Here is a 25,167-nt window from a genome sequence, read left to right on the forward strand (position 1 = left end):
TTCTAAAGTTTAACTTTAATTTGTTGAAAATAGTCTCCTATTAACCAAATAAAAGCAAAACATCAACTGCAGGTAATAATTAAAAATACAAAAGCCTAACCACCCATAATAGAATGACAGATTCAACTTACTTGTTAATAATACATTGAACTTAATTTGGGAAAATTAAACCCAGGTCGAGGTTTGGATGAGTTTTTTTGGGTAATTTTACATCTATCATTTAATCCCATTAATTTATCCCTCTGTCACGCAGTCCCGATTTAAATTCCCTGTATGACTAGTAAACTTTAAATTCAAAGTTAGTGATACGTAGGGTTCTGGTGTGGAGAATTGTCAGAAAGATATAATATTGAAATTGGGGGGGGGGGGGGGGGGTGACTATGGGGGGGGGGGGGGGTGACTTCAAATTATCAACGATGTCTTCAAATTCTAGGTGCATATAAATACAGAACTATTTTTTCCTCTAAAATAGTTGTAATAAACAGAAAAGATTCCTTTTTCTTCAGGGTATGAATAGGTGAACACTTTCAGAGCAACTTTTGACAAGTAGCTCACTTTGAAAAAGATAATATTGCGCTTTTTGTCCTGAGTTGAAGCCATATTTACGTTGCTTTAAAGGGGAAGAATACAAGTATTTGTTCAATGTTAATATTGATCAGAAATAATTTTGAAGAATTATGCAAACAAAAAGTGCATTTTTTATTAAATGATGCGCTTGACGTTTCAATAATGAATCAAGGAAAAACGAAATAAATTTTTGATTATTTCGTGCTCTTTCATGTGTCAAAGTGAAAGCAAAATCGAAACAAGATGCATCCGTGCTTAAGAGGAATAGATTGGGAGTTTATGTTAGGTTTTCTGTTTATTGATAGACCGGACCGAATTCCAAATTAATATCAGTACCAGGTATGTCTAAATACAAGTCTTATTTGGTTTCACAGTACCATGCAAGTCTAATTAAAAGTCCTACAAGTCTTAGCTAAGACATGAATAACACTTCCAAGTTGATTCTCAAGACAAAATCAGCTTTTCAAAAATTTTTGATTAAAAATTTTGAATTGCAAAAAAATTTTGTAGCGTAGTCCGTTTTCGGAAATATTTTAGACCTATATTGGACAATTTTGGCTGTTTTTGCGTTTTGCAGTCCCATTTTCGCAATTCTTGACCTTATTTAGCCTCAGATTTAGACTGACAAAAGCTTGGATTTAAAATGCCAAGTTTAAAAAAATGGCGTTATCCTAGCTCAGAGTTAGCAATGAAATAAGACTTGTTTTAAAGTTTGAACAGTACTGCAATTAACTTGCCATTCGATTCGAGTGCACAAAATTTATTTTCGCACTCACAGTTTTCGTAACTCTTCAAACTAAAATTACATGGTGCACGACAAACAGCACGCATGCATTTTTTGTACCGTCGAAAAGTCAGAATCAGAATCGTTTGCTTTAATAAAGTACCATTTATTTATCTTCGAGATGAGAAAAGATTTTTGGTTCGCAGGACACTGGTTTTTGAGGTTTTTGAAGAAAAACGTACGTACACGTCAGGGTGACTTCCACTGGAATTGATTTGTTTGCTATACACTAATCTACATGTTGAGCCGGAAAAACATGCTTTTGTGAACAAAGATTTACTGAAGAATATTCCTTTATTTTATGAAAATAAATTAATTTGTAGTTAGTTTTTTTAATTTCTATATAAAACTAACAGATAACAAATTTAAAATCTTTTAGGTAGAATTAACGAAACTAAACAATTAATTGCAAGAAACTGACTCTATTTATCTCATGGTTATTAAAAGAAATGTAACGAGTCTTTGAGTGCAAAAATACACAATACTTGAATGAATTGAGAAACATCTAGGAACAATCTCTGCTACGCACGGACACGGATGAGCAATCTTGTTATTTTATTTGATTTTTTGTTGCGCGTGCTAATTTTGATAAATTATTTTTTGGCTTTTCCCTCTAGTTATTCCAATCCAAAAATTTTTTTTATTAAGTCAGTGCTCTGTTTCTGTGGTAAGTTTGGCAATTTTTTTCTACGAGTTTAGTGTGCAACATTGCATTTGCAAGAAGAATCGAGAGAACCTAAGAGTCCATTAGAGAATCTGGCTAGCTTTGTAATGTTTCAGCTGATTAGTGTGCTGCAAAAACTAAGAAGACTATAAAAGTTTTCAGCCCAAAATGTTGTTCTTAAGTATACTTTAGTATTACAGTGTTGTTTCTCAAGACATTAACAAAAAAAAACCATCAGAAAATATTCAAAATCATCATGGGTTAGAAGTAGAGTAGTCTTTAGAGTTCCAGCTAGCTTCGTAATCTCTCAGCTGCTTAGTGTGCTGCAAAGGCTAAAAAGGAAAATGAAGATTTTTGAGCCCAACATGTTGTTATTTTGTCATGTTTTTTAGTGTCCTCTGAGTTTTGTCATTTGATTTTGTCAGATGAGTTTTCGATTGAGGCTGATGACAGTTCATCAGCAAATATTTAATGTGATGACTTAGCTAAGAAATAAGACTTCTTAAAAAAATTTGAACAGTACTGAATTCGGCTTGCCATTCGATTCGGGTGCACAAAATTGAATTTTGCACTCAAATTGTTCGTATCTTTTAAACCTAAAATAAGATGATGCCTGACAGCTGCATGCATGCATTTTTTTGTACTGTCGAAAAGACCGAACATTTGGTTTTAATAAAAATGCCAAAAAATATTTTTGAGATGTGAAACAATTTTCTGTTCACAGGACACTGGTTTTTGAGTTTATTGAAGATAAACGTCCGTAAACGCCAGGGTGGCTTCCACTGGTACTGATTTGTTTGCTATACACTAATCCACATAGTGATCGGCAAAAACATGCTTTTGTGACCAAAGATTTACTGAAGAACAGTCTTTTTTTAAAATAAAATCAAGTAACTAGTTGTTAGTTTTTTTCATTGCTATATGAAACTTATACATAAATTTTAAAATTATTTACGAAAAATTGTACGAATCTAAACCATATTTTAGATGAAACTGATTCTAGTTATTTCATGGTTATTGAAAAAAAAGTAATGGCTCTATGAGTGCAGAAATACACAGTTCTTGAATGAATTGAGAAATATCTGGGAACAATCTGTGCTTAGCACAGACACGAAAAAGCTATCTTAATTTACTTGATTTTTTTACTCGTGATAATTTTGATACATTTTCTGTTGACTTTTTTGTTTAGCTATTTATTTCCAATTGTTTTTATTGAGTCAGTGCTCTGGTTTTTTGTAAATTTGGCAAATTTTCTCGATAAGTTTGAGGTTTCAAAAAGACATTCGCAAGAAGAACCGAGAGGACGTAAAAACGCATTAGAGTCCCTAGCTAGCTTCGTAATTTTTCAGCCAATTAGGTGCTGCAAAGGCTAAGAAAGTCTATTAAAGTTTTGAGCCTGAAATGCTGTTATTTTGTAATGTTTTCTATTGTCTTCTGAGTTTTATCGTTTGATTTTGTCAAATGGATGAAGTTGAGCACATTTCATAAGCTGCTTTATAGTTTCTTGCCTATAATTTATTATTACATTGTTGTTTCTGAAGACATTAACAACAAAAACCATCAGCAAATTTTTGATATTATGATGAGTTAGCAATGAAATAAGACTGATAAAAAAGCTTGAACAGTTGTTAAATTAGCCTGTCGTTCGATTCGGTGCACACATTTCATTTTCGCACTCACATGTTTTGAAACTTTTCAAACTAAAAATAGCTGGTGCCTGACAACAGCAAGAGTACATTTTTTGTACTGTCAAAAAGGCAGAATTGTTTTCTATAGGAAAACACCATATAATTATGTTAGAGATGAAAAAAGATTTTTAGTTCGCAGGACACTGGTTGTTGCTGTTTTTCAAAAAAAAGTATTGTACAAAACTCAGCAATTACTTGCGAGAAGCTGATTCTAGTTATTTCATGGTTTTTGAAAGAATTGTAATAATTCTATGAGCGCAAAAAAACACAATTCTTGAATGAATTGAGAAATATTTTGGACCAATGTGTGCTACGCACAGACACGGATGAGACTTCTTGTTATTTAGTTTGATTTTGTCGCGCATGCTAATTTTAATGCTAACATTTCAAATCCCATTTAAAAAAATTGAATGAAACAAATCTATTTTTTCGTCTAGATAAATTTTTCTAATGAATCAGTGCTCTGTTTTTTATAAGTTAAGCAATTTTTTTCGGTGAGTTTGATTTTTCAAAATGACATTAGCAAGAAGAACCGAGAGGACGTAAAAACGCATTAGAGTCACTAGCTAGCTTCGTAATTTTTCAGCCAATTAGTGTGCTGCAAATGCTAAGAAAGACTATGAAAATTTTGAGCCCAAAGTGTTGTTCTTGCTTATACGTTAGTATTACAATGTTGTTTCTGACGACATTAACAACAAAAACCATCAGCAAATATTCAATATTATGATGAATTAGCATTAGAGTAATCTTTAGGGTCCCAGCTAGCTTCGTGGTCTTTCAACTGTTTAGTATGCTACAAATGCTAAGAAAGACTGAGTTTTAAGCCCAAAGTTTTGTTGTTTTGTCTTGTTTTTTAACGTATTTTCAGTTTCGTCTTTTGACTTTGGCAGATGGTGTTTTAATTGAAGTTGATGACAGTTCATAAGGTGTCTTATGATTTCGTGCATATACTTTAGAATTACAATGCTGTTTCGGAAGACATTAACAACAGAAACCTTCTTTAGTATGACAATGCTGTTTCTGAAGACATTAAAAACAGAAACCTAAAGCAAATATTTAATATTTTTGCCAATTTAAAGTTTTTTTTACAACTTTGTTAACTTTGCTTGTCACGTAGATGTCAAACAGGTTTTTTTTTCTGGATGTTAAATTTTGTTCTTTTGAAATTGCAATGTTGAAAAGTATCTACATTTTAGGTGCTATTAATACCTTTTTTATCTAAGTTTGTGAACGCATTTGTATTTGTTTGTCTCGTGAAGTCTCGTAAATCAATCTGTTGTACAGGTGAAAAAGTTAACCTGGAAAAAATAAATATATTTTATTATTAAGGTCAGTTTTTGATTCCTCATTGCAGCCTCGTTCGCACCCACATTTGCATGGACTCAACAGTCAAACATTTTCTTGTTAAATTATTTTTCAGGATCCAGTGGAGAAACGATTTTTATTATTCTGATTCAAACTGTATATATCTCTTCTTCTTTGAAATGACAATCAACAGATACAACAATGTACAAATCATACACTGTGTGGAGTTGGTACTACAGAAAGTTGGTTTATAAACTGAGTACACAATTGATTGCTGTTAATGATTCATTAACGGATTGAATTGAAATGAAAAGAAGACACCCTAGACGAACTGGGACGGTTATCTGCTAAGATCTTGCAAGATTCTTGCGAAAAACGGTTATCTGCTAAGATCTTGTAAGAGTCTTGCAAATAACGGTTATCTGCTAAGACGCAAGATTGCAACGGTTATCTGGTAAGACACTTGCAAGATCCTTACCAGATACGCGTTTCATCTTTTTTTGGTTAAAGCACCCAAAAAAGCCTGTGTTTTCCACCCTGTCGAAAAACACAACAGAAAGAGAGGTTTCACCGCAAAAAAACTTTAAAACACGAAATGAGCTTCATAAAAAGTATTGCTGTTTGTCAGCAAGGCCAACATTCAAAATTTTTCTGCCTCTCAATTTAAAAAATCCGCGGTTATTTGTGGTCACCTTAAAGAAATTCTTTCCTAATATACTTACCAAAAAAGCAGATGCGATTTCATGACATCCTCACAAAAAAGCTGCAGATTTTTGCTTTTTTGGGGTAATGTGGATCAATTCGATCTGATGGAATCAAATACGTTAGTTGAAGAAGCAATTGGTACTCATCGCAAACTAGGTTTCTGTAAAAGAGTTTTTCATACCATTTTGTGCGATGTCAAGGTACCTAACGAAACCTAGCGAAAAGAATGGTTGGCCTAACTTTCCTAGAAAAAAAGTTAGTTTTTCATACGGAAATTTGCTATTATTTCAAATAAATAATTTTAAAAATAGGTCTTTTTCATCGGGTCAAGGAGTTGTTTAAAGTGAACCAAATTGATATCCCAGACTACCAGTACTATTTAGGTTGTAATGCGAAAAGAATGGTTGGCCTAACTGTCCTAGAAAAAAAGTTAGTTTTTCATACGGAAATTTGCTATTATTTCAAATAAATAATTTTAAAAATAGGTCTTTTTCATCGGGTAAAGAAGTTGTTTAAAGTGAACCAAATTGATATCCCAGACTACCAGTACTATTTAGGTTGTAATGCGAAAAGAATGGTTGGCCTAACTTTCCTAGAAAAAAGTTAGTTTTTCATACGGAAATTTGCTATTATTTCAAATAAATAATTTTAAAAATAGGTCTTTTTCATCGGGTCAAGGAGTTGTTTAAAGTGAACCAAATTGATATCCCAGACTACCAGTACTATTTAGGTTGTAATGCGAAAAGAATGGTTGGCCTAACTTTCATAGAAAAAAAAGTTCTTATTTCAATCGGAAATATCGACTTTTTCGCTTATTATATAATATTATTATTATATTATTAATATTATTATATATAATATTATTATATCCTTTCTTGCGACTCATTCAATCAAGGTTTTATTAATGTTTTAGCTTCTTTATGATGTATGTTGATGTGTAGTTTTGTCTCAGATTTTTGTTAGAAAAAAGAGCCAAAAAAAACTGGTACCTCTTTAGAAATCCTATAAAAAATCTCGAAATCGATTTATAGGTTTCTAATTGGTACACATAGTTACTGAGCTCACGAACCTTGCTTGCTGAGACAATGTTTTATGTGCTATATGTTGTTTAAGCCCCTTATGGGCGTTTTGAAGTATGTTTGGGGGTCATTTTTTACGTTTTAGAAAGCTTTTTATAGCTATGTTGGTCTTGCAAGAGCGTTGGTTTTCTGTCTGGAACCTTTCTGGAGCGACGGATGCCTGGCAAGAGTCTTACAAAGTCGACGGTTATCTGGTAAGAATCTTATAAGAACAACGGTTATCTGCTAAGAATCTTGCAAGATTAACGGTTATCTGATAAGAGTCTTGTAAGAGCCCTTACAAGATGACGCATAATCATACAAGAGTCTTGCAAGAATCTTGCAAGATCTTAGCAGATAACCGTCCCAATTTGACAAGGGCAAGGGAGCGTTGGCTACTCTTACAAGTACACGGTGGCCGCCGTATTGGCCGACAGGGCGCTTAGCGGACAACCAAAAAATGAGAAATTTGACCGACAATTTAAGTAAAATGAGCAATAAAACTTATTCTAAAGCTGTGATTGGCCAATTGAAAACACTATTTCGTAAGCGGACAAATATACCGCAGTTTTTTTATCAACTAGTGTAATGAAGGTCTATACGGTCGCCGGACCGTATTTAACCGCATGAGGCCATGCCTCGCGGGCCATAGCCATGCCTCAATGGCCCGTGACACTTGATATGAATCTGTCACAACCGAACTACTGATTAATGGAACAATGAGTCTTTTATGACCAATTATGATAAAACTGTCGGCTAAATTTCTCGTTTTTTCCTTGTCGGCTAAACGCACTGTCGGCCAATTTTCCTAGCACCTAAGTACACATTTTTTTGGTTTGATGAACACAAGAAGGCGCCCAGGATGTGTAGTGCGACCCAACTCCAATCAGACTGACTTGCGTCACCCACGGGAGGAGGGGGTAGTGAGTTGCTCTCTGGGGGTACTACGACTGACACTGGTTAATTGTCTCTTCTTAATTTTGGGGTCTGACCGTTTTCTCGCTTGGACCTCTCGGTTCTGACCAGACTTTCCAGACTCTGGATGGGTTTCTGATCGTTTCTGACTCTGGAAATGTTCAGACTATCCAGATCATACCACGAAGCAGTCCAGACTCTATACCACGCTATGATCAGACTTTCCAGACTGTAGTTAGTGCGCTGATCTTTGTTGGTCTGATCGGAACTGGCTTGGGTCGCGCTCCGCGTCCTGGGTGGTGAACGCACAAAAATCATTGGTCAAAGGCACTCAGTCTACATCTCATCCTCGGAAGCCATCATATTCATTATGTCAACATGTTTCGCCGTGAAAATAGTTCTCTTGACATTTGCATTGTCGTCATTCTAAAGTTCTTTCATTACCACTAAACTACAATAAATAGATGACGTCACATTCTCTAAATTCATCAAAGTACCTATTCATCAAACTGGCAAAATACCAACAAACTTATTTGGACTATTATATCAAAGACGTTTCATCAAAGAAAAGTTCATCACAGAAAAGTTTCAAAATTCGGGTTCACCGGCCCTTTTTAATATTGCACAAATCATTTACGAGTTTGACAAAAAAATCAAAATGCCACACAACGATGACCAACTACTTTTGGAATTACATTTCAACAGTGTGGTATTGATGGAACACATTTCAATAAAACAGGGCAATTATTTCAGTAGTATTAAGAGTGTTGTCTACGAAGCCTTCAAGAATTACAGTTCCTTCAAAAAACTAGTGCCCGCACCAGGTGATTGGAGTCGGGTTGTATTGGCTCGCGAAACGTTTTCAGACAAACTACAGCCCATTGAGACAGATAGACAAATGGATGCTCTGGTTACGTACTGGTTGAGGCGTTACTATTTGGGAGATGAAAATAGTAGTTACACCACTTTAGATATTAATGTATGGGATAAGGGCAGCTGGGAAGCACGCATATGAATGCAGTTTTAGAAGCTGGGGCCCAAGAAAAAGAAGAATTCAATTCATGAAAAAAACTGAAATGCAATAAAAAATGATTGATGATAATAATGATGATTCAACAATAGTTGAACTTAGTTCAGACCACTGAACAATATTTAGAGCCTACGTTGATTTTTCAAAACTTCTGGGCAGAAATCTTACATAATAATGCGCTGAAAAGTGCTGAAATGCGCTGAAACTTTGTAAGATTTGCGCTGATTTTTCAGCGTATTTCAGCACATTTCAGCGCATTATTATGTAAGGTTTTTGCGCTGAAACTTTCGAAAAATCAGCGCATTTCAGCGCATTTCTTACATATTTTTTGGAAAATTTCTCGACCCGGGCTATTATTTAGAGATCAATTATTAGGGCTCTTTTGCGAATCAACACAAACTATATAATGTAGAAACTTCATCGCCTATAAACCTACCTTATTCTCATGCTTTCTTTTATCTTCAGTAGAGAGAGAGAGAGAGAGAGAGAGAGAAAGAGAGAGGAGAAGGATAAAGAGAGCGATAGTGTGTGTGTGAGAGAGAGAGAGAGAGAAAGATAAAGAAACAAAGCAGAAAGAAAGAAGAGAACGCGAGAGATAGAGAGAGACAGAGAGCGAGATCCAGAGAGAGAGAGAGAGAAAGAGAGAGAGAAAGAGAGAGAGAGAGAGAGCAGGAGAGATGGATAGGGGATATGGAGCAAAAAGTATTAGAAAGGAAGAGAAGAAGGCAATACAAAGCAGAGCGAAGATGATCAGAAAGTCACTCTTTTTTGCAATAATTCTCCGTACCAACGTATTGCGGTTTACCTACCTAATCATAAATTATTTCTATAATTCATTTATCTTTAAATGTTTGCAAAATCTGGGCAAAAGTATTTATGCAGTAATCATACAATTAACTTTTCAAATCTCCCTTTGAGTTAAAAAAAATGGCTGATTACTGGGAGGTGAAACTTTCTTACCATTTGCGTACTATCTAAAATGGTTCAAAAGAACGTAAAATTATGTTCAGATGTTCTTTATAGACATCTCGACAATTGCATTTAAAAAAGCCAAAGTAACCGAATGTGTTAATAAGTAGATGAAACAAAAAATTACCTGGAAATCATTGCTTTCAGTTTATAACTTTGACAGAAAGTTAAAAGCAGCTAAAAATACATGCTTAAAACTGTAGCTGTCATTCCTATTGTTTCCTTACAATCTTAAACAGGTCGCAATTTATTTATGGTAATACCCAAAAGTTAAGGTTAATTTTTGTGCAGAGTTCTTTTAGTAGTCAACAAAATTTTTATAGTTCCTCTTGACTTTGAGTCTATCACTCATTTCTTCAAAATTGGAAATTTTTAAACAGCTATTTGATACCCGGTAGCTGAGTCAGCAGCAAAAATAACTGAAAAGGGTACATTTTCGCTGAAGCAAAAAATTACCGTCAAATATTTTCAAACTTTTACCGCTTGCAGTTAAATTGTTAAAAATGCAGAAAATGCTTTGAATGTGTTGAAACAGACAATTTGCCGGATTTAATCGCAATTCAGTTCATATTCTACAATCTTTAACCACAATTGTTTATCGCACATCTGTCATCCAAAGTTTACAAAAAGAGGAAAAGAAATCACATTTGGAACAATTGGAGACTATTGTACTGCTAGCCATGAAAACGGGATTCAGAGATCCGAAGTCAGATGATTTGTTATATATAGTAGGATATTTTTAGAAAGCAGTCAAAGAATTATTCCATTGGAAGTATCCTTTTTAGTTGCTGAATAAAAATTCATATTGTGATCAACGCAGAAAAGTTGAACAATTATGGGTTCTAAGGAATGCATTTAGTAGGTAAGGTGTTTCGTATCTCACTTCAGTGACTTCAACTAGTTTGCTCCCTTTATGTTGTTTCCGAAAATTCTGCAACAGCGTCGAAAACGTCCTGAAGTTCAAATATTGTAATCAGAATGCGGGAAGAAACTGCCTGAAGTTTTTCGGATCTCATCTGTTACTGTTTTCCATAATGATATATAAAGAAGAGCAAAAAAACCGGGCAACTCTTCCACACTATCTTGCCACCCTTCTGAAAAGTCACATTTTCATGAGCGTGACATGACTAAACTATCGTATCAACAAACTACATGTTACCATAATATGAACCTTAGCAGTTGAAAATTAAAATCGACAACGTCTCGACTATTACTTTTTCTCGATTTTGGACAGGGAACAGGTTGAGATATCGGACAATGAGAGCCTGGACAAGAAGCACCTAGCGTGACCTCTAATCAGACAACCAGATCAGCGACGCCTTATCAGAACGTCCCCGACTAAACTAATTTAGGATCGATACATTGCAAACCATCGGTGACTTCTTGCCAAAGGATTCTTTGACCAGTCTGAATTCATTTTATTTTCCAGACGCTAAAAAATTTCTCTAATATGGCTTAATTTAAATAAAATATACCATGTTTGACTGCTTGAGAAATCTAGTTGAGGTTGAGGGATTGACAAACAGTTTGTGCCTGGTCAACGGTTGTCCTCTTTAGCATTGTAGCAGTTTTTGAGTCATAGACTATGAAACAAAATTTTCTTCATTGTGAAAGAGGGCGATCATTGACCAGGCACCAACTGCTTGTAAACACCTCAACCTCAGCTAGATTTACTAACCAATCAAATTGTAATACCACAAACAGAGACACAAAAAATTACTGTATTGCGTTTTCCAAATATCGACCCAGAGAATCGAAACATGAACGCTCGCTTCAATTTGTTAGCATAAACTCTCATTTTTCGAACAATATGTTGATTTTTGAGAACGCTTGATTAGGGCATTTTTTGTTTGGTTGATATTTTATCACGTCATACCGTGAGCTAATCATTTCTTATTGCAGGCAAAAAATACACTTTGATCAGTTCAATTTTTCAATTAGTGGATTTGTTAGTGTAATAAATTTTCAATATTTTTGAAAGTTTTAATATTTATTTTTATTTTTGCATGAGTTGAGAAAGGATTCAAAACCGACCGCCCAGGCTAAATTAATGAAAAATATTGTTATCTGCGCTTATTCTGCGAAGTCTTCGAACAAAAAAATCCTTAGAATACTATGAAACCGCATCGATATAGCGTTTTACTATATGAATTGTATGAATCATAACTGGTTGGCAATGAGACTAGGGTCCGGGAAACTTGATTCCTGTCTCATTCATTGATAGGAGGCGAGCAAATGATGCGCAGCCTTTTAGATACGAAAAATTATATTTCGGTTCTTTTGTCATCCATTCAGTACAGTGACTACGTAAGAACAATTCCCTGTGAACTCAATAAGTTCGAGGGGATTTAAATTTTTGCTTCATTATACAATTGCTTGCTTCGGTATATTTTTTGCTTCAGTATATAATAAATTTTTGCTTCAGTATTTTTGCTTCAGTTAAATTAGTTAAAGAAATAGTACAGAGGTGAACAAGATGAGGTGATTGACACACGAGCACTTTGATCAGACCAACTTGGGTCGCGAGAAGTGTGTTCAAGCCAAGCAGACCCAAAAAGGGCGCTATAGTCAGGCCCATTTGGGTTACGCACAAGGTGTTCTCCGTCTCATAACCACGAGCATTAAGTGTTAGATGAACTTTATCAATTAATCATAATGTTTACTCGTCATAAGTTTGCTATGTTAATTTGACACAGTAGACAATCAACGATTTGTGTTGTGTTCCAAAATGGTATTCAATGAAGACAAGCTACTTCTTGAACTACATTACAGTGGTGTAATATTGTTCGAGCACATCTCAATAAAAGAAGGCAACTATTTCGCCAATCTCAAGAGAGTTATCTACGAGGCGTTTAAGAATTATGAAGACTTCAGGGCTTTGGTGCCCGAACCAGATGACTGGAGTCAAACAGTACTGGAGTTCAAAAGAGCCCAAAATGAACGAAGTCCGATTGGGTCAGACACACAGATGGATGCTTTGATTACTTACTGGGTCAGACGTCACTATTTGGGCGAGGAAAGAGGTTTCGTAACTGTAAAATTCAAAGTGTGGCACAAGAGATCGTGGGAAATTCATAGAAAAGAAGTAAGCTCTAAATGATACAAGAATGTCAACTTACGAGAACAAATCTTCAGAATGAGAATAAACAACGCTAAAAACTGATCTGTCATATAAAACTACACGCAGAAAATTTTGATGCAAATTTTGCCAGTGACAAAGAAAGCTGAGACTGCAGTGAATTCTTCTTATTATTGCGTTGGCCTATATTTGTTTACGATAGTACCGCAATTATAAGATAGTTTTGCAAATGAGAGGAAACTGTAAATTTTTGTTTGAAATTTGGTGGAAACAACGGTGTGGTATCTATGATATCTGTGGTACGGAAATACTGTAAACATTATGTTTGTTCATTTGCATCTCACTTGAATTAATCAGTTTACAATTTTATTCGCCCCGCGTACACATTCTTGTTGTCGTACAAAATGAGAAACTGTAGGATTGATTGATCGGCGATGCCAATTAGATTGAACTACAAGCGAGTGTGTAGCTGTGAATTCGCGGAGCGAATCAATGCTAAATTTTGTCGAGTGGAATTTAATTATTCTAGTTGCGAATTAAATCCCGATTTGGCGGAGCGAAAGCGCACTTCTATTTTGTACTAGTGTTTCGCTTAGCGAAATACAGTTTACTTTCAAATCTTATAGATTAGACTTTGGCGGAACGATTTCGAGAAAAGAATTTAGTCAACTGATTTGAATTATGAATTGCAGAAGAATGAAATTAAAAGAATTAAGATGGTTGAACAATAACTTATTCATATCATCAGACAACTTAAAGCGGCAAATCTTACAAGATTTATGAACAGACATTCAATCATGCAACAAATTGTAAACAAATTTTAACGACGTGAAATCTTAAGATTTGATCTTCAAAATCTAACTTTACAAATTGAACAAATTTTAAAGAGCGAAATGAACTAGATAAATGATAATGAATTAACTTAATTTAGCAACTCAAAACTAAAACTTTTTAAGATGAAGGTACTATTATACCACATTTCCCCCTTTGGAGAAGTAAATAATGAGAATTATTTAGCAGAAAATTAGTAAAATATGTACTTGTTAATTAATTAAAACCATAAAGTTTTGAGAGTTTAAATGAAGTTTTTGAGTAATGTTTATTTTGAGATATTTTCAGATTAGTCACTCTCGCTCTCATAATAACGTTCCGCCTCGCCAACTGTCATCGACACCTCAGGTCCTTCGTAGTTTGGTGAAACGTAGTATTGAACTGGAAAAGTGGGAGTTGGTGAGCATGGCGGCACTGTATAGTCCGATTCTACATGTTGGGATTGTGAGGCGGCCGTTTGAATCTGTGAGATTAGAGTTTTGTTTTCTATTTGTTGTTGTTTCAATTTCTGCCGTCTTTTTTGTTTTCCTGTTACACTTGAACCGGATGTCGTTGGGGGGCATGTTTGTGACGAAGCTGCCGATTCTTCAGTTTCAGTGACCGAAGTTGATGCTCGTGTTCGTTTGGCGGGCATTAGAATAGCAGAGGCTTTACTAGCGGCTTTTCTTTTGGGTCGACTTGGCGGTTCTGCTATTACAATACTAGATGTGGGAAGGTCTGTTGGCGCTGCGGATTGAATATCTTGATCTGATTGTTGATTTGGCGGCGCGATTGATACATGTCGCTTTGGCTTAATTGGCATCTTTACTCGTAGTGCCCGTGTTACGTTAGAGTGGATGGACGACACAGTGCTGATATCATCAGCGATTCGACGGTGCTTCATTTTCTTTCCTCCCTCGATTTTTCTTCGCAACTCTTTTGCATGATTGTTAATAAGCTCCTCCGTAGTTTTACCTGTTGGAATCTTTGGTCTCCTCTTGGCATATGCTTGAAGTTCTGTCCCCCTCTCTGCTTTTGTCCCAAATTTAGCCAAGTTGGAGTTCCGGATTGTGACTTCTCGTTTGCCTGGCTCTTTTATGACGGACGTATGTTCATCTGTTTTAATTACAGAGGAACCGGGGGCCAATACTTCATAGAGTCCATCTAGACTCTTCTTCGACCTTTTAGTCCTTGGTTTTTTCTTTGCCAGTTTTAACTCTAAGGAAGTCTCTGTCCTCGGTAGTGGTTGACACACATCCGGATGTAGGATGAAGCGGGACTCTTTATTAGGATCTTCTTGTTGTCGTTTTTCCGCATCTTTACACAAGTGAAATTTGCTGTCCTCCACTTCTGTGTCACTCCTTTCTTCATTCGTCCAATTCTCATCTTTAATTAGTTGATCCCATCTAACTGACTCCAGATCTAAATATTTATTTAGAATGTTATTGTATGTTAGACTTTTTGGGTCTGGCTTTGTTGTTATGTTACTTAAAGGCGTATTTGCTTTTCGACCAAAATGTGCTTCAAATGGAGATATGTTTATCGTCTTTTGACGACAGATTCGCAGTTGATATATTATTGAATTTATTGAAGCTTTTATATTAAATTGATTTCGTGCCGCCGTTTTAATACATGCGAGACGATTCTTGATTGTTTGAATTAGCCTCTCCACTAAGCCAATAGCTCTGTGATCGTGTATTGGTGCTTCAATTAGCTCTATATTATTTTGATTACAGAATGTTTTAATTCGCTGGCCCGTTTGACATCTAGCTTGATCTAGTCTAATTGCACGAGGTATACCGTGTAATAAAACGTATTTTTGAAGGAATTTCAAAATGTTATCTGCATTCGCGTTTTCAAATACCTCAGCTGATGGAAATTTCGAAAATCGGTCAATACATGCAAGAAAGTAGACTTCTTGATTTTTCTCATTATATATGGGTCCGCCAAAATCAATTTGAATTTCTTCATTAGGAACTTTACATAGCTTTAATGGTGCCCATTTTTTAATTGGTATTATAGATTTTAAATTTTTACCGATTTTCACACACGGGTTGCACTTCGCCGTCTTTGTGGCCAAATTACGATGCATATATGGCCACCACGCGTGCGATGCCATGTCTGTCATGCCCCATGTACCCGGATGCGTGGCGTGGATTGCGTCCACATAGGCGTCCTTTATTGTGTGCGGGAGTGCTATTCTATCGTCAATACATACACACCCACTCTTCACATGGAGATCTTTCCAGTAACTGTGTATATATGGCGAGATCTGCTTACAACGATCCTCGTTACCTGTGAGGATACAGTCACGAATTTCTTTAAGTATCGCGTCTTTTGTCGTTAGACTCGCCATTAGGGAGCTGGAAAATATTTTCGATAACGCGAAATTAAACGAGTCTAGATATAACTCGTCGGCTGAAGTGGAAGTGCCTGTTGTGTCTGTTGTCGGTGTTGTTGGGGTACTGGGTGCGGCTGGGACAATTGGAGCGGTTGATGCAATTGAGGGCCCTGCATCCGCGAAGCGAACTCTTGATGGAGTGGATTGCTTAACAGACATGAGCGTTTCTTCGTCGGAATTCGGCTGGGACATCATGTAAACTTGTCTAAATTTTTGGGCTATTCGCTGGAAATTGTTTAAATTACTATGCGACTGATCAGCTGAGCGATTGTAGGCAGAAAGCGAGTTTGGAATGTTGGCTATTTCAATTTTGGGTTTGGTATTTGCATTAATTGGGCTTAATTCGCTAATTGAATTGTCATTTAGCATAATATTAGAATGTTCTGGATTTCGCGGTGCCAATTCACTACCAAATTTGTTAATGGAATTTAGATTATTCTCGTCGCATTTTGTGGGTGGATTTCGCGCTGCGAAATCAACGTAATTTTCAGTATTTATTAGAAAGCGTTTCGCGCCGCGCTTAATTACGTCCAATTTTGCTACTATGAATTGTTCATCGTATGTTGATATTTTAGCAGCTTGTTGATGTGGGTCGCGAGAAATGTAATCCACTAAGCCCATTTTTGAGCCAGGAAGATGGTCAATTGAAAAATCAAATGGCAATAATCGGTCCACCCAACGTGTTAATCTGCTATTGTATGACTTATTAGATCTATTTTCTCGCATTATTGATAAGAGGGCTCTATGATCAGTGATGACGGTGAATGGTTTTCCGTAGAGATAGTATTTAAAATGTTCGATAGACCAAACCACCCCTAGGAGTTCGAGTTCGTTAACACTGTATCTATCTTCTACTGAATTAAGAAATCGCGATGCGAATGCTACAGTGTGCCAACCATTTGGCGTTCGTTGCTCCAATGCACATCCTAATCCTTTACGTGAAGCATCGCATTTAATTCGTGTTTCTAACTCTGGATTGAAATGTTTATTTTCCGTTGTTTCCGCAATTTTTTCTTTAATTAGGCAAAAGTGTTTTTCGTGCTCGTCCGTCCAAATGAACTTAGTGTTTTTCTTTAACAATGGTCTAAGGGGGTAACATAGTTGAGACAGGTTCGGAATGAATTTTCCTAAGTGATGAACTGATCCCATAAACGATCTAAGTTTTTTGAGGTTAGTTGGTGCTGCTAATTTTTCAATTGCGTCTGTTTTACTTGAGAGAGGTGTTACACCTGACTGTGTAATGTTGTGACCTAGCCATTCAATTTTGTCTTTAGCAAAATGACATTTTGCCAAATTAATTCGCAGATTTTCTTGGTCAAGTCTTATCAAGCATTTTCGTACCAAATCCAAGTGTTTTTCGATTCTTCCTCTGCTTACTATTAATATGTCGTCCAAAAAACAGAATGTATTTTCCAAACCCGCAAGAGTACAGTCAATAGCTTTTTGAAATTCTGCTGGCATATCTGTTAATCCGTAAAATCCCGTTTTAAATCGATATGTTCCTGTCATATCTCCACTAACAATATTAAAGTTACAATGGCGGGCCGTATCGTTATGTAAATTGAGTTGGCTGTACGCGTACTGCAGATCAAGCGTTGTAAAATATGCGGTCTCTTGCGGCGCCGATGACAGTGTTTGCGAAATAGTTTGAATTAGTGAGTCAATGTTCGGCATTTGGTACTTGTTTTTATGAATCGCTTTGTTGAGAATTTTTGAATCCAGTGCTATTTTTATTGACTGATCCTTTTTCACAGTGATGACTATTGGGGATATGAAGAATTGATCCGAACAATTGTTTAATTTTTCTATGTGTCCTTCATTAAGCAGTTTTTCTAACTCAATTTTTACTTTTGGTTGGAGGTGTATTGGTACTTTTCTTCCTTTTTGATGTACAACTCGATAGTTTCTGTGAAATTTGGAGTTTACTGTATGATTTTTTGATTTGCCAATTCGTGATAATAGTTCAGGAAACTCTTTTGCTAATGATTTTTTTATTACACACGTTTGATCCACGTTGTTAACTTCGATTTTTAGGCAAGGTTTTTGAGTGATTGTAATGCCTAATTGGTCAAAAAGGTCTCTTCCTAATATTGGTCTAAATCCGTCAGGTACTACTGTAATTCTTGCTTTCGAGATATACCAGTCGTTGCATTTTACAGGAGTTTTCAATGTTCCAAGTGGTTGAACTATATCATTCGAAAAAGACTTCAATTCTTGTGGCTTTTTCTCTGACCATTGGGATTGGATACAGTTGAACATTATTTCTTTTGCTAATGACATGTTTATTATGGTACATCCACTACCGGAATCAAGTAGTAAGTCACAATTTGTGTTACCAATAATGATTGATAAATTTTGCAAAGTTATATTCGGTGAATCAACGTTTTCGATAGTAGCGACATAGTTATCGTCAGAGGAATCGTAGTCTGAGTGGGTTTCCTCATTATAGTTTATGTAGTTAACATTTTGGTTTTCTTGACTTGAATTTTGATTTGAAGTTTCTACATTTTCTACTGTGTTAATACGATTATTTTGTTGATTTGTTCTCGAATTATTAATTCGTCGACGACATACTTTTGCGAAATGATTTTGCAAACCACAATAATTACATTTCTTACCCATGGCGGGGCAAACCTGACGATGTGTTGGTGTCCAACTTTGGCCACAGCCGCGACATTGTCCAATGGAGGTGCGATTTGTTGTTATCCTTGTCGATTGATTACCACGCACACCCGCGCCACGAAATCGACTATTCTGTTGTATCGCGTTTACTGCGTTGCCATTTCCACCATTGTTGGATGAAATCCGTTGTTGATTTTGGTTGCCCATTTCCATGTTCACTGCAATACTGAGAGCTCGTTCTGGTTCTACCGTATCTCGAAGTAGCTCTCGTTGGATGTCGTCGTCTAACATGTTTGTAATGAAGATATCCCTTATTATGGCCTCCTCGCGGTTTTCAAAATCGCAGTTTTCTGCTAGCTCCTTTAGAACACTGTAGAATTGCTCAACTGATTCGCCCTTCTTTTGTTTTCTGGAAAAGAAGACATATCTATCGAATGTAATGTTTCTTGGGCGAATGAAGGCGATCTCCATCATCTCCCAAAGTTTGAGGGTTGACAAATCATAGATATTGTCATGTGGGAATTTTTGTGTTAGCAGACGTCGTCCTTCCGTGCCTATACTTAAGTATAACAGAGAGACGCATTTTTGTTCACACAAGTTCCATGGTCGTTCACCACAAAGTATTCCTGCCTCAATTATTTTCTGACATTTGAGCTCCCACTGCAATTTCAATTGATTGTTTCGAATTCGTCTATCTCTTTCTGTTTCCTCTGTCGCATCTTCGATTGATGCCTCATATTTCGGTTCTGCCGGCAAACGAACTTCTGTCGGTTTAGGTTGCAACAATATATCAATTGTGATGTTTTCCCGAGCGAGAATCGCTAATTTCACTTGTATTCTCCATTTCTCCCATCTGATTGGTGGGTCTGAAGTCGGTCGTTCCCAAAATGGCTCTATCGATAGGGGTGTTTTTCGGGATTCGCGAGCTGGCTGCGCCATGTCGTACAAAATGAGAAACTGTAGGATTGATTGATCGGCGATGCCAATTAGATTGAACTACAAGCGAGTGTGTAGCTGTGAATTCGCGGAGCGAATCAATGCTAAATTTTGTCGAGTGGAATTTAATTATTCTAGTTGCGAATTAAATCCCGATTTGGCGGAGCGAAAGCGCACTTCTATTTTGTACTAGTGTTTCGCTTAGCGAAATACAGTTTACTTTCAAATCTTATAGATTAGACTTTGGCGGAACGATTTCGAGAAAAGAATTTAGTCAACTGATTTGAATTATGAATTGCAGAAGAATGAAATTAAAAGAATTAAGATGGTTGAACAATAACTTATTCATATCATCAGACAACTTAAAGCGGCAAATCTTACAAGATTTATGAACAGACATTCAATCATGCAACAAATTGTAAACAAATTTTAACGACGTGAAATCTTAAGATTTGATCTTCAAAATCTAACTTTACAAATTGAACAAATTTTAAAGAGCGAAATGAACTAGATAAATGATAATGAATTAACTTAATTTAGCAACTCAAAACTAAAACTTTTTAAGATGAAGGTACTATTATACCACACTTGTTCATGTTCATTTAATACTCCCGCTGACTCAATAAGGATTTTATTGATTTGTTGATACTTGTGTTCATCAAGCAACCACATTTTTCGTTTTGCTTCTTCAGGATAAGTCGCGCAATTCAATGTTATGATCTCGAGTCTTGTTCAACTCACATTAAGTATCTAGTGAACTGAGAATAATTCTTGAGTTTCGCATTGGAACTTCTTTTTTGTAATTTCGATAAGCATTGGCATCTCGAATACAACTATACATTCCGGCCTCAAACAAAGTGCAGCCAGCACTGCGTGATTCTGGCAAATCGCCCTTCGGAGTAGATTCTTTCTAGAAAGCTGCTTCATTATCCTTATTCAGACTTGGCGTGGAAGAGCGTCGTTTTTTTCTTAGTAACAATCTACGAGGAACTGTTAGTGAAATGACAGCTAAACAATTTTGCAATGCAAAGGACGAGGCGTTTACAAAACTAGGAAATATCACATTAGACCGCTGTCAATTTTTAGCAAAAAAAGGAACATCAGTGAAAATTTTGAAAATAAATGTCAGATATTTGTGATCTTGGAGAGAGAGGGAAGAACCACCTAAAGCGTTCGAAAAGGCTATCAACTATGAGATGGGCTTTCATCATCAGATCAAATTGTCAGAGCGGGCCAATTACAAATTTCACTGATCCCACTCGCGTTGCGATAACATGTTATCAGCATACCCGTACCTAACTCAAAAGCAAATTCAGTACTGAATCAGAGTAAAATTCAGAAATTATCAGTACTGATTCAGACTCTGATTCAGGTCACATTTCGCTCTGAATTCCTCTGATTCAGAGTCTGATACAGACTCTGATTCAGACTCTGATTCAGACTCTGATTTTTGTCTGAATCAGACTCTGATTCAGACTCTGATTTTTCTCTGATTCAGACTCTGATTCAGACTCTGATTTTTCTCTGATTCAGACTCTGATTCAGACTCAGATCTTCTCTGAAATAGGGAGAATTCATAACTATGTTCATGAGCCAAGCTAGGTTTTACCATTGCTTTCGCTCTCAGGTCCTTAAAATATACAAATTCATACAATACCTGTAGAAATTGAAGAAAATTAGAAAATAGGTTGTCGGAAATCTCCTCAAGTCAAGTTAAAGACTGACTTTTTGAGATTTTCCAGTATGTTCTGTGTGGTTTAAACCCTCCTCCTTTTTCATTCCGGGCTGGGGACCGGCAGTGGCGGAGTTACTGAAATAACCTCTAGGAAAACTGGTATAGCATGGTAAAAAAACCAAGCTTGAACAATTTTCCAAAACAAAATAAACAAAATAATGACAACGTTTTTTCAAATAAACACATTCTGACCAAATCTTTTACTGATTCATAGTTCGCATAGCCCACACAACTGGTTTTAAATCAAAAACTCCGGAAAAAAGCACTATATCACAATACCAATAAAACCTATTTTAAAACTGATTATAGAGAACATTGCAACTTCTTTATATAATGTTAACTTTTTGAAATAAATACATTCTGACCAAATCTTTTGCAGATTCACAGTTCACAAAACCCATACAACTGGTTCTAAACCAAAAATCCCGGAAAATTGCATTATTTCACAATGCCAACGAGACCTAATTTTAAAACGGATTATAGAGAAAATTGCAACTTCTTTAAATAAGTACAACTTTTTTTCACATAGGCACATTCTGACCAAATCTTTTGCAGATTCATAGTTCAGATATCCCATACAAATGGTTCTAAAGCAAAAATCCCGGAAAATTGCATAATTTCACAATGCCAACGAGACCTAATTTTAAAACGGATTATAGAGAAAATTGCAACTTCTTTAAATAAGTACAACTTTTTTTCACATAGGCACATTCTGACCAAATCTTTTGCAGATTCATAGTTCAGATATCCCATACAAATGGTTCTAAAGCAAAAATACCCGAAAAAACCAATATTTCACAATACCAAGAAAACCTATTTTTAAAAATGATTATAGAGAAAATTGCAACTTCTTTAAATAAGTACAACTTTTTTTCAAATAGGCACATTCTGACCAAATCTTTTACTGATTCATAGTTCGCATAGCCCACACAACTGGTTTTAAATCAAAAACTCCGGAAAATAGCACTATATCACAAAACCAATAAAACCTATTTTAAAACTGATTATAGAGAAAATTGCAACTTCTTTATATAATGTTAACTTTTTTCAAATAAATACATTCTGACCAAATCTTTTGCAGATTCACAGTTCACATAGCCCATACCACTGGTTCTCAACAAAAAATGCCGGAAAAAAGCTAAATTTCACAGTACCAATAAAACCTATTTTAAAAATGATTATAGAGAAAATTGCAACTTCTCTAAATAATGACAACTTTTTTTCAAATAAACACATTCTGACAATTTCTTTTGCAGATTCACAGTTCACATAGTCTATTCAGTTGCTTCTATACCAAAAATCCCGGAAAATTGCATTATTTCACAATACCAATAAGACCTACCTTTAAAACAGATTATAGGAAAAATTGCAACTTCTTTAAATAATGACAACTTTTCTTCAAATAAACGTATTCTGTCAATTTCTTTTGCCAATTCACAGTTCACATAGTCCATTCAGTTGATTCTATGCCAAAAATCCCGGAAAAATTAATTATTTCACAATACCAATAAGACCTAATTTTACTAAAAGACCTAACTGAATATAGAGAAAATTGCAACTTCTTTATATAATGACAACTTTTTTTCAAATAAGCGTATTCTGGCCATTTATTTTGCAGATTCACAGTTCACATAGTCCATTCAGTTGATTATGCCAAAAATCCCGGAAAATTAAATTATTTCACAATACCAATAAGACCTAATTTTACTAAAAGACCTAACTGATTATAGAGAAAATTGCAACTTTATATAATGACAACTTTTTTCAAATAAACGTATTCTAGTCGTTTCTTTTGCAGTTTCACAGTTCACATAGCTCATAAAACTAGTTCTAAACCAAAAATACAGGAAAATAGCAATATTTCACAACACAAATAAACCTACTTCAAAAATGACTATAGAGAAAATTGCAACTTCCTTACATAATTACAACTTCTTTCAAATAAATGCATACTGACCAAATCTTTTACTGATTCACAGTCCTCATGGCCCATGCAGTTGCTACTACACCAAAAATCCCAGAAAAAAGAAAAGCAATATTTCACAATTCCAATAAAACCTTTTTTAAAACTGGTTATAGAGAAAATTGCAACTTCTTTAAATAATGACAACTTTTTTTCAAATAAAGGCATTCTGGCCAATTCTTTGTCAGATTCACAGTTCACATAGTCCTTTCAGTTGCGTCTATACCAAAAATCTGACAAAAAAGCAATATTTCACAGAACCAATAAGACCTATTTCAAAACTGACTATAGAGAAAATTATAACTTGCTTACATAATGACAACTTTTTTCAAATAAGCAGATTCTGACCAAATCGTTTGCAGATTCACAGTCCTCATAGTCCATACAACTGGTTCTAAATCAAAAATACCGGAAAATAGCACTATCACAATACAAATAAAACCTATTTTAAAACAGATTATAATTTTAATTATAGAGAAAATTGCAACTTCTTTAAATAATGACAACTTTCTTTCAAATAAGCACATTCTGACCAAATCTTTTGCAGATTCATAGTTCACATAGCCCACAAAACTGTTTCTAGATCAAAAATACCGGAAAATAGCACTATATCACAATACCAGTAAAACCTATTTTAAAACTGATTATAGAGAAAATTGCAACTTCTTTAAATAATGACAACTTTTTTTCAAATAAACGCATTCTGACCATTTCTTTTGCAGATTCAAAGTTCACATAGCCCATACAACTAGTTCTAAACCAAAAATTCCGGAAAACAGTAAAATTTCACAGTACCATTAAAACCTATTTTAAAACTGATTATAATTATAGAGAGAAATGCAACTTCTTTAAATAATGACAACTTTTTTTCAAATAAGCACATTCTGACCAAATCTTTTGCAGATTAGCAGTCCTCATAGTCCATTCAGTTGCTTCTATAGCAAAAATAACGGAAAATAGCAATATTTCACAATACTAATAAAACCTATTTTAAAACTGATTATAGAGAAAATTGCAGCTTCTTTAAATAAGGACAGTTTTTTTTTCAAATAAACATATTCCGGGCATTTCAATTGCAGATTCATAGTTGAAATAGTGCAATCAGTTGCTCCTATACCAAAAATTCCGAAAACTTGCATTATTTCGCAATACCAATAAGACCTAATTTTAAAACGGATTATAGAGAAAATTGCAACTTTCTCCAAATAGAGACAACTTTTTAAAAAAAAAACGTATTCTGACCAAATCTTTTGCAGATTCACAGTTCACATAACCCATACAACTGGTTCTAGATCAAAAATACCGGAAAATAGCAGTATATCACAATACCAATAAAACCTATTTTAAAACTGATTATAGAGAAAATTGCAACTTCTTTATATAATGTTAACTTTTTTCAAATAAGCACAATCTGACCAAATATTTTGCAGATTCACAGTTCACATAGCCCATACAACTAGTTCTAAACCAAAAATGCCGGAAAAAAGCAATATTTCACAATACCAGTAAAACCTATTATAAAAACTGATTATAGAGAAAATTGCAACTTCTTTAAATAATGACAACTTTTTTTCAAAAAAACGTATTCTGACCAAATCTTTTGCAGATTCACAGTTCACATAGCCCATACAACTGTTACTAAATCAAAAATACCGGAAAATAGCAGTATATCACAATACCAATAAAACCTATTTTAAAACTGATTATAGAGAAAATTGCAACTTCTTTATATAATGTTAACTTTTTTTCAAATAAGCACAATCTGGCCAAATCTTTTGCAGATTCACAGTTCACATAGCCCATACAACTAGTTCTAAACCAAAAATTCCGGAAAAAAGCAATATTTCACAATACCAGTAACACCTATTATAAAAACTGATTATAGAGAAAATTGCAACTTCTTTAAATAATGACAACTTTTTTTCAAAAAAACGTA

The 25,167-nt window shown here is 35.1% G+C and overlaps 1 protein-coding gene across 1 annotated transcript; it reads left to right on the top strand.

The window, feature by feature from the left end:
- The first annotated feature begins 8,181 nt into the window (after positions 1-8,181).
- Positions 8,182-13,133, top strand: LOC142339498 (uncharacterized). Its single transcript, XM_075389562.1, has 2 exons — positions 8,182-8,639; positions 12,382-13,133. The coding sequence occupies exons 1-2, from the start codon at positions 8,345-8,347 to the stop codon at positions 12,783-12,785; spliced, it is 699 nt and encodes a 232-aa protein (XP_075245677.1). The 5' UTR covers positions 8,182-8,344; the 3' UTR covers positions 12,786-13,133.
- Positions 13,134-25,167: the final 12,034 nt, after the last annotated feature.

The sequence above is a fragment of the Convolutriloba macropyga genome, chromosome 5 (genome assembly GCF_964194025.1).
Source record: "Convolutriloba macropyga chromosome 5, txConMacr16.3, whole genome shotgun sequence".
NCBI lineage: Eukaryota > Metazoa > Xenacoelomorpha > Acoela > Convolutidae > Convolutriloba > Convolutriloba macropyga.

Excerpts from the sequence above, each read along its gene's own strand:
- LOC142339498 (XM_075389562.1), top strand. The coding sequence starts at position 8,345 with ATGCCACACAACGATGACCAACTACTTTTGGAATTACATTTCAACAGT. Across the intron at positions 8,640-12,381 it reads CTATTTGGGAGATGAAAATA|TAGACAATCAACGATTTGTG; the intron begins GTAGTTACACCA and ends AATTTGACACAG.